General features: G+C 38.7%; 1 protein-coding gene across 1 annotated transcript in view; it reads right to left on the reverse strand.

The window, feature by feature from the left end:
• Window positions 1–6,308: 6,308 nt before the first annotated feature.
• LOC140949511 (uncharacterized) overlaps window positions 6,309–11,215 on the reverse strand; it is a 9,788-nt gene continuing 4,881 nt past the window's right edge. The window contains exons 3-4 of the mRNA XM_073398672.1: window positions 9,432–9,488; window positions 6,309–8,978 (exon numbers count right to left, since the gene is read on the reverse strand). Coding sequence (XP_073254773.1) covers window positions 6,433–8,978; window positions 9,432–9,488 — 2,603 coding nt within the window. The 3' untranslated portion in view covers window positions 6,309–6,432. The remainder of the gene's footprint in view (window positions 8,979–9,431; window positions 9,489–11,215) is intronic.

The following is an 11,215-nucleotide window of genomic DNA, read 5'->3' on the forward strand; positions in this document are numbered from 1 at the left end:
CGTATTTCCACTTTGCGTTTTTCCACTTACACCGAGTGCGGACAGATGGTCAAATATATTATTCGCACACGACTTTACTGGAACGATAGTAATATCCTCTTTTCCCGGTGCAGGTCCACAATGTGAATCTTCGGAGAAAAAGGAGCAACTCATTTTGAAGATGCTATCGTTTTTTAACATCGACAGAAAGTAATGAATATTTTCCGAAGCGTGTGTGAAAATTTTGTAATTAGGATGACTGACAGGTGAAATCCAAAAAAGTAAATAAAACTTATTCAAGTTTCTCTAAAAGAGAGCCCCATAAAAATTAACATATCAAAGTTTTTGTCAGTTGAATTCAGCCGTCATTCTAATAGCCAAGTTTATATCGAAAATTCCCCGAAAGACGTTTTTTACTTTTTATTATTTTTTCCCGAAGAATCTGCGGACTGTAAAACTGGCGTTCTGCCATCGCGCAAATGTAAACAAAACGGAAACAGTTTTCAAAGAAAGCATGCTGATGTTTGACGGATAGCCTTATTTTATAAACTTTCTTTTTTCATAAGAAGCTGAATTCTGTATTTTGTAATGTACCGAATTTCTCAGTAAGATTTATTTAAGTCTCGATCAATTTAGAATGCGTGACAAACTTTCCGTGACATGACCTTTCGCCCGATATTGGCGATAAAATGGACTTTTAACTCTCGTTAACAACGTTTGTAATTTACCAGGTCCCAAACTTCTGTTTTTTTACATGCATAGTAGGGTAATAATGAGTACAAAGAAGTATTTCATTTCGTCATAAACTGCCGCCTTTGTGAGAAAACGATTTTTGAAAAAGTGGTTCATCAAGCAAATAATATTTCAAAATTTTTCTATGTGCAAATTATTTTGCCTTTGAGACATTGATAAATGGTTGGAAGTGGCCGTTGATGACCTAGAATCATAGCAGGTCTATCGAAATGATAGTGTCCTGAAGTTGGAGGTATTTGCAGCGCGAGAAAAAATTTACGCGTTGCCGAAGTTAAGCATCTAAATTACACGTATTTTCAGTTGCTGTCGGCTGGTTTTTAGGGGGGGTGGTCTGATCTCAGAAACTAAAAGCTGATGAAGTTTAAGAATACTGCTATTCATCCTGTCTCAATGAAGGTTGAAAACAGCCGAAAGATGAAAGGAATCGGTTGACCTCGATCCGTGGCCTCTGCCCGGTTTTCTCAGACAATGGCACTTAAAGATCTTTTAACTTCTGATTGTCTACATATCTGTGTAACGAACAAGTAAATACTTATTATTGGCTCAGCTGAAACTCTGTTTTTTCTTTCCATACGAAAAGTGGAATAAACTTTGACTCGGCAATCGAAACAGCACAGAGGTCACTACGGTGAACATCTATTAGAGCCGAGCTACGTTTCTTCGTTCAATGTTTCCTTTGCTTTCACCGTTGTAGTTGTCTCGATTTCCTGACTTCCTGAAGTAGAATCGGGACTGTTGACAAACGGTCAGTCTCAACATGAAACAATAAAAAACTCTGCCTGTCAACTAGCGTATTCTGCCCGAGCCAGGACATCTGAGGGCACTAGAGTCCTCGTAAAACATTACAAATACTGTTCGTAATCTTTTTTAATAGCGAGGCAAAACCTCACTGAAAGCAGTTTTAATATTTGTATAAAGTAAAGTACGCAATCTTACTGCCATTAATTTGTTGGCGCTTTTTTGTAATTCCGAAAATAGAGACCTGTTCTACCAGCAGTATTTACCTAAGATTCAATTAAGCGGTTTACGTTACTCGGTGTTGTCAAACACAAAGGATCGTGGAATAGAAAATGAAAAACTGGCTCGAAATCCGCTAATATAAACACATTAAAAAATCCCAGTTTATTTGTTACCATGTGATCTCGTTCCTGCAGGGCTCGATCTTAATTTTCAGTTTAGTGGCAAAGCTTTGCTGGCAAGAATTTTTTCTACTAGCAAAAGCAGTAAATTTACAGGCTATTGGTGGAACCGAGTATAAATCACGATGCCGAGCTAAAATGTGCATTGTAATGTTGTCAATGTATGCATGGATTATTTCAGCCACAAAATGACCAAAATTCTTCAACAACGATTATCTTCTCTCAAAATTTCAACTCGAGAAATGCTTACTCGCCAATTTTTGCTAGAGGATTTTCTTTCGACTGGCAACTTCGGAAAACCACTCGGATTTTGCGAGTTTGCCAGTGCTAATCTCGAGCCCTGTAATCCTGAGACGCCTGCTTTGCGCAAGCGGTGACATACGATTCTTGAACGCTCCCGAGTTTTCTTCCGTTTTTCTTTCTTGTGAAAATGAAGTTTATTTGTATGAGAATAAAAAAAACATTTTCATATCAATGGCTTTACATGAGCCTCGCTTTGAAAGAGAGGCTTGAGTCAACTTGAAAATGACCGATTGAAGACAAAAATCTGAAAATAGTCAAAATAACCTCAGGAGCTTGTTTTCAAACAGAATCTGCTGTTTTTCTAATTTAGTCGTCAAGGCTTGACAATTCTTAAAAGATTGCTGTTTAACTAGCACAGTAATTTACATGATAATACAGCAGGAACATCTCTTTCTTCTTGGAAATTCTGATGCCCTTTCATGGGTCTACAAAATAGAAACACAATCACAATCACACACAACGTAGTTAACTACACGCAAATAAGGAAATACTCCGTTAAAAAGGCCTTGAAGCTAAAGTATTTCCAGCCTTAAGTTTGAAGATGCACTCGGCTACGTCGGAGGGAAACATATTATACGGAAGAATTTCGTTGCGGTATTTCAGGATTTTTGGGGAATGAATTCAGTGTTCAGAGTTGGAAATCATAGTAAGACTTGCAATGTAGAGGCCTTATTATAAACAAAAGCTTTCGAGTGTGTTTGATCATCTCCGGCGGAGAGAAACACTAAAAGTCTTAATAATATTTTCGTTTAAGATAAAATACAATAAAATACAGTAAATAAATTTAAACAAAATTAAACAAAATCCCTTCATCCAAAACAATACTTAAAACCATCCACCTCCTTGAGGTAAATTTGAACATGTACACATTTCAAAGCCTTCATTTACGTACAATGGGATTACAGAACATAAACAAAGGATATTTTAAGCGAGCAACGAAAAAAAGGGTGCCGGGTTGACAAAAACTTTGACAAGAGGTACTAAATTCAAAACAGGCCGCACGTCCCGACTGTGAAGATCATTAAATCAATACTTGGCCTAACTAATAAGAAGTACAGTGTGTGATGGGCAAATTTAGTCGGGAACTGAGTTCTGCAAAAGGGGTGAGATAATTACAAGGTGCAAAATCCTTATGTTAGTGACTGGACTTGCTGCAAAACACTGTAACCATCCGAACTACCAGATGGAGAGTTATCGATCACTTCATCGGAGTTACGAGAACAAAACGAACTCCTTTTTTAAATCGTAAATAAGGTGTCTGTTTCTAATTTCTTTGCTGATCTACCAATTGTTAAAGCAAACTCTTTTTTCGAAAGTCAATAGGTCTACTTAGCACAAAATGTCATTGATATCTTCCCTAAACAGCTTAAAAAGGGAATCAAGGTGGCGGGAAAATTAACAAAATACCTGTTTTACCCATGTCATGAGCGGGGATTAAACAGTAATACGACGAATTTTCGGAAGCGGGGATTTAACATAAGTGACTGAAGGAAAAGCCTCATTTCCCAAAGTTTTGTATGGCAGCAGAAGAGAGATGATGCCGCAGAGAAAGATAATATTAAAACATAGGAGAAACAGGGCAGGAAGGCACAAAACAGGTTGCCCTAGTCTCAGACACAGAAAGAAAGTGTATAGAACGTCCTACACATTGGTCGAGCGTTGCCTTACAAGGACTTCACAAATCTCATTTGAGTCTCATTTGTTCACCTCGTACTCAAACGACGATAAATTAATCCCAAAAGCGCTTTGTAAGTTTCCCGATTCCTCTCCCATTACTTTCACGATTAGAAAATTGGACAAAGACAGAGCTATTTCGCTTCCCAAGGGGTACTCCGGGTAATTCTCAGTGGGGGTGTGCCGCCTAGTTGTCCAAATCCTGACCCTATTTCAGCCCAGAAAGTATCATTTTCCAAACCCTTTTTCAGACCTGACCTCTAAAATCCACACCCGTTTTCAGACCGGACATTTAGGCAGAAATTATGTCAGAATTACAGTCAACCGGCCCTTTATTGCAGACACTGTAGGGACCTCAAATTAGTGTCCTCATTAGCGACAGTCCGTAATAGCGGGAGTTTATTTAAGTCAAACTTCTGTAATTTGTTTTTGCCGGGGAATTTAGCTGCTGTCTGTATTATCGGGGTGTTCGCAAGGCGAGAGTTGACTATACCTAAATGGCTTATATAAGGAAGTACCCCCCCCCCGGGTTTCGCTTAAGATCCCTTGCCCTCACAAGCATACCATACAGAAGTTACTTTTTTGTAAGCGATCTAGCCACATTTTTCTACACTGGCTCCAGAGGTCCGTTCTCAGGAACTGGGTAGGAAAAAAAATCCTCTGACACCCAGGGTAACATTTTTCATGAATTTGAAGGAACGCAATCGAGAGTTTCTATTAACAGGTCCGATGGTTTGAATTTTAAGAAATACAGAATACCAGATCGGACAGAGCGGTTGAAATCGAGCCTAGAACTACACTTTACAAATTCCCTGCTATACGGGGCTTTTAACAAACTAATTGGCCCGGAAAGCGGGAAAATTAGCGGTGTTTTAACACCAAACCAATGTCAAATTCCCCGCTAAGTCCCGGGGGTCGGGGCGCCGGAGTTTCAAATGACTGATGCATAAACTTAAAAAAACGAAGCTGGTGACTAACCCGTTCCTGTTCAATCCCTTTTTTAGATGATGAATAAGCTTATTAATTTAACTGTAACCTAAATAGAAAGAACCTGCTTGATCTCGTTTGGCCAACCTGGTTCTTATATTGTTGGGTATTAAAGAAGCAAATTTCTGCCAGTAGGTTATTAAGCCACCAGGTTCTTACACGCGGGTTTTTACTGTATTAAAAATTAACTCAGTATCACCAACTCGGAAATCCTCCGTACTGGAGACTTATAAATGAAGGCTCCTGAGCGTATTGATTATCTCTGACGGACAGAAAAAAAGAACTGTTCACACAAACACTGAAAGTCTTACTAAATATTTAATAAATAAACTTTCACAAACATAGTTGAGTGATGACTAACCTGCTCCTTTTCATGCACTGATTCGGGTGATGAATCAGGAAAGAGGTCAGGGTACCGCCTTTTCCAGTAGTTCTCTGATGGCCATTTATGTTTAGGTTTGGGGTTTCCTTTATCATCCTTCAACAAAATACAAAACAACACTTAAAACCACCAATCTCCCTTTAAAAAAAGTGTGGACGTGTACACATTTGAAAACCTTCATTTAAAGTACAATGCCATTACAGTGACCAACGAAAGACAATTGTTTATATGAAAACAACTTTGACAAGATGTACTAAGTTCAAAACAAGCCTCGCGTGCCGAAAGCAAAGATCAACAGTCAAAACTTGGCCTATATAATAAAAGGCAGTTTGTGACTGCATGTGGCTACTGTTTTAGTTTGTAGAATATGTTGCAATAAAAAAGGAATGAAAATTGTAGGAAATGATAGAAATTCAGATTGTTTATCCATAAATATACTATATTTGCTCTAGAAGGAATATATTTAACAAACAACATCAACAAACAAATAAGCAAACAAAACAAAAACAAAAACGAAACAAAAAAGAGAAAGACAGAAGGAAAAAAGAAAGGCTACTGAGCAGGATTCGAACCCAGCACCTTGTCAAAAATTATACGAGCACAAGGTTAATGTTTTAAAAACAACTGACAGACTTTTTTTAAGCGTCTTTACAGTTATTTGCTGAGAGAAATTTTTCCGAGCGAAGATTCAGACTTCTCGGCGGAGGGAAGAGAAACAGAATAGAGAGGAGGGAGAACTCGGGGCGAAAATGTAGGGAGGAGGAAGAAAATGAAATGTTGCGAGTAGGGAGATATCGATGAAAAGGTAATTTTATGGCTTTTTGCGTGATGATAAGGGATGTGGGGGAGGACCGTTTCTCTCCGGCGTTGCGTGACATACAGAGAGAGAGGCCAGAACTGCACTCGACACACGGTGGTTACGCCTTCTTTGTCTGGTATGTTGGTGTAGAGGCGAAGCGCTGAAGGTCAAAAACTTCCTTTACGACTAATTTCAAGAAACGAGTGTTACCCGTCGCCAATTTTTAAACCAAGTTTAGGGAGGAGGGAGATTTACCCCCCTGTACCTAAAATTTCTTGTTTTCACCCAATAATATCATCTTATGGCTGCTTGAACATACGAAATTTCTCTTCTTGTCTTCGATTCCTTTTTTAATATCAGCTAAAGTTACTTGTTCTTAACGTTCTCAGTTAAAACATTTTATGGAGTTAGTTTAATCAGTTGAAAGAAATGAATTTGAAATGATTCTTTGAATCTGCTAAAGTTTGTGATTTGATTTCAAAAGCAAATCTCGTGTTTTGTCGAGTATAAAAATGACAAAGAAAGGAAAATGGTGAAAGGCAAGAGCTGAGTAGAAATAAACTGTAAACAAAGAATAAAGAAACAAATTGCGATAAAATTGGAAAACTTACGTGGTAGGATGACCACAGTTCAGTGATGTTGCTGCGCTGCTTTACAGCTGATGTGAGATTCATCACCTGCTGTGGAGTCATCTTCACTCTGTACAGCCTCAGCATCTCCAGGTGAGGAGCGCAGCTGAGATGTTTAATGATGTTGTCTACTCCTGCACCTGGAAGAGGATTGTATGACATGTCGAGCAACTTCAAGTTTGGAAGATCTTGTTTAAATACTCTGTTTATGAACTCCACAGCAGGTGATGATTTTACATTGATACGTTGGAGAGTTAATCTCTCCAGTTTGTGTGTTGTTGGGATGCTCCTCAGCAGAGACTCTGTTACCTCAGCATCGTACACTTCACCGTGTTTACCCTCAACCCATATCACGTGTGGAGCGGTGATAAACGGCATCATCTCACTCAGCTGTTCCACTTCTGACCTGTTGACATCAAGAGCTTCAATCTCCCGAACCCTGGAGAGACCATGACGCTTTGAACAACAGCTGCTGCTGCTCTCTTCACTTGACTCAACACCATTCAAGTTTGTCTTCTTTGTTATCTCTTCTAAACTAACTAACGTCTTTACCATTTTAAAAGGAAGAGGAATGACAAGATATCTGTTTACAATTTCAGTAAAATAAAGGTGAGTGTTGTTTTCTTCTTTCATTAAAAAAAACTCGTCAACACTACGCCATGGAAATACATTCAAAAATTCTGATGCTTTCTGTTCTCCTGTTCTACTAACTATAACAGCGTTTAATTGCTGTGCTAAACTAACTAAATTATTATAACTTTGCTCTGTATACTGGTTGCTTTCAGAGAAAAATATGTACATAAGTGAAGCGGTAGTTTTAACAAAATTTTCCTTTGCTGCAATATTCAGCTGGTCAGGATTTAAAATGAACAAAATACCTCCTAGATTAGAAAGAAAAGTGGAGAAAAGTTCTGTTCTTGTATCTGCTGAGCAGCAGAAGAATAACTGTGTACATATAGTTAGAAGATTTTTTTGTTCATTAGACAAATCTTTCACTGACGGTGCTTGGTTGTCGAAGCTGTACTCTCCGACTTCCTTCGCCGCCATTCCCAACAGATGAATCAAGATCTCGCGCGCGGCTTCTTCTGACATTTCAGCAGCAAATTTAAAAACTTCATTCAACTTGAAGATCTTTTCAATTAAGTCGACTTTGAAAAGGGAATTGTTTTTACTTTCTTGAGATAACAATTCTTCTTTTAAAAATAAAGAAGCCAAAAACTCCTGCATGGATTTGTGAATGAAGTGCACGGCTTTGCACCGCTTGTGAGCTGTCATGTTTAGGAGCTGAAACAACCCAGCCTCGATCAGTTTCTCGGTCAAAACCTGATCCGACAGTTTACTGACAGGAAAATAAAGTAAATCTTGCAGAAGTGCGTCAAAGGCTAGTTCTCCTAATTTACAGAGTTCTTGTTTGTGGTCGTCAACTTTTTCCGCCGGCTTTTCTTGTTTCTCAGACATATGATCAAACAGAGTCTCAATGAACTGAAAATATATCATCGCCCGTGAGGAAGGTAGTCCTCCATCCTTGTCTTTCCAAACCAATAACAACATCAAAAGTAAAAGAGGCATTTTTGCTACATCCTCCAGGTCTTGTTTCTTCAAATATTGAAAAAACTCTTCCACATCTTGAGCATCTTTCAAGAATCTACGAGCGAACTCTTCTTGTCGCTTACGGTCGAAACCGTCGATCTCAAATTGAGCATCGCTGGAACTTTTCAGTCCCTCTCCTTTCATGTCTCTAGACGTTATAATAACACAACAATCCCTCAACTGCTTTTTCTGCCAGATTTTAAGAACAGGAGATTGCCCTTCTGCGCTGTGTACGTATTCATCGTAGCCGTCCAAAATAAGCATCACGTTTTCTTGGTGGCGACGAACGTAATGGTACAGGTTGTCAGTGGAAATTGGTCCATCACTCGCAAGCAGATTAGCATCCCTCAGAATGGCTGGGACATCGTTGAGGTTACAAACATCGCGTAATTTGACCAAAAGTACGAGATCAAATCTTCCTAACTTTCCTTTAAATCTGTGCTGGGACCAGTCGAATGTAGCTTTCTGCGTAAAAACGGTCTTACCAATACCTGGTCGTCCGTGAACCAAAATGCGCTTAGGCTTATGATGAAGTCTTCCGCCTTCAAAAATGTCGGTGTAGTGTTCAAGTTGGTTCTGCGTTACTCCGCTGGGATCCTTCTCATCCATAAGCCAAGACAACTGGGTGTAAACTTTGTCAATGTGAACGGCAGAGCTTTGGTCCCACGGAACGATTTTGACTTTGCTATTGGTTTCATAAATTGATCGCAGCTGTTTCTGGCACTCCGAGAGGCAGAGAGAATCTGTTGAAGAAAATTTTAGAATTGTTCGTTAATAACTTGATATAATATAAGCCCTTATTTACATTGAGCGATCAATATTTTTAAATTTTATAGATGATAAAATAATTCACCAACAGAAATGTAAGAAGGAACAGTGCATGTTGATATCAGGACTCTTAAACGTTTGTGGTTGGGTGCTAAAAATAATTCTTACTTTGTATAACTGATCTCGAGGATTAACGCAGGTTAAAAATACCTTAGCATAATTCTAACAGAAAGATTGAATGAGACAAAGGATTTGACTCTTGAAGTATCACATCATACTTCTTATTTGCTGCTTAGTCTTGAAATAGAAATAAACAAATGCCACAATAAAGATCATTTTGAATTGTAATATAACAAACGATAAAAGTCATTCACATTAAATCTACTGTATGTCTGGTACCATTTCTGCTTTATTGGACATAGTAGTACCTGGTAACTCCTCCTTATTGGCCGCAGAGCTAGAGGGCTGTTTCCTTGCTGACAGGTCTGTAAGCAAAATGAAATAGAATGAGAATTGTAGTGAAGACAATCAAAACAACAGTTCTTCAAAAGTATTTGGGTAAAAATGTTCATGTCAGTTTTTTTTCTACTCACATTTTAGTTTCTGGGTCTGAATAATAAAGTTTCAATAACAAAAAGCACTGAACAGCTTGTCTTGGGACTGGAAGCTTACATCAACGTAGCTTTTACTTAATTGTGGGTGATACTGACATTTTAGTTCACTAAATTATGTCTGTTTGCAGTGTGCACAGTTTAGACAATAAATGTATCTTTTAAACTTGGGTATGTAGGATTCTGCTACACATTAAGTTGATTCTCAAGGGCATCTAGTAGGCAGTTTTAGTTCAAAAACATTTTCAAAACTGGAAATAAGCCCCAAAAATATTTCCTGGGCCTTTTAAAACCACAGCTATCAACCAATTAGAGGGTAGAGTACTAGGATGATCTAAAACAAGAAAATGAAGCCAGCAGAGCAGATAGCTTACTAGTTAGGGTTCAGGGCGGTCACTTTTGTTTCAAGTTCCCAAGCAAGGAATAGAACACCCTGGAAATTCTTTCGGTCTTCTTTTCCTTCTATTTCCTATGAAAGTAACCAGGGGTCACGCTCATAGCAGCCAGGGGAAATCCACACCTTCCGGCCCTTAGTGACAGCCATGTAAAGTTGGTTGCTAGTGTCCTCAGGGCGTGAGGGGGGGGAGGGGGGCGGGAGAGAAGATACTACCCTATTAAACAACTGAGGTGCTAGTCAAATCAAAAATTTGAAAGTATCTCTAGAAGGTACCGGAATCTTGCTTTGTCAACATGGAAGAAATTCATTTTAAGATCTAAAAGGTACCAAAAAGAGGAGGAGGTACTCCCCTTGAAAAATAGCCGGGCTGCTTTAACAAAAAAAAAAAATTAAAGATAACAGAGTTGCTTGTCAAAAAAAATTAAATAAAAATAAAAAGCATCCCAAGAGAGTAGCAGAATCTTCCTTTGTAGGCATGGCAGAAATTCACTTTAACCCTTAAGAGATACCAAAAGGAGCAGATACCCCCCTATAAAAAAAACACCCCCCCCCCCCAAAAAAAAAAAACAGGGGTGTTGTAAAAAATACCCCTAGAAAGTAACAGAATCTAGCTTTGTGGGCGTGTAGGAAATTATTTTAATGCCTAAGAGGTACCAGAAATCACTTGAGTAACAAAATAATTCCCACCCAACCTTACAGGCCCCCAACAGATACCACTGAAACTCTAATTAAACAAGGCTCATCAGTGTTCCAACCAGAAAATTCTGCTTGAGGGCCAAAGTGGCCCCTACAACCCATTTTTGGGGACCAGATTTTTCAAGAAAAGGGCCAATATTCCACTATCTTTCTAATATGCAAAAGAGAAGAAACGGTTGGGAAGTTAAGTAAATGACAATGGCAGTTTATTTAAAGCTGACATGGACACGGAGCATTCCTTTTTATACACAATAGAGTAAATCTTCGGCAATAAAGCAAACATTAGTACAATCAGAAATAGTAAGTATTTTTTTTTCATTGCTGAATCATGCATCACATTGAAATGAATAGCTGAAATCGTTCAACCAACGTCTGAGCGGAATTTTTTTCCATACGAGCTTGTTTTTGCTTCGGTTCGTTTCCTCAGCTCCGCCACACCATCTACGTCAAGATCACCGTTAAGATCTTCTTTTTGCTTCTTCTGAACTGCTTCGCAGTCATCCACTTT

The sequence above is a fragment of the Porites lutea genome, chromosome 10 (assembly GCF_958299795.1).
Source record: "Porites lutea chromosome 10, jaPorLute2.1, whole genome shotgun sequence".
Taxonomy (NCBI): Eukaryota; Metazoa; Cnidaria; class Anthozoa; order Scleractinia; family Poritidae; genus Porites; species Porites lutea.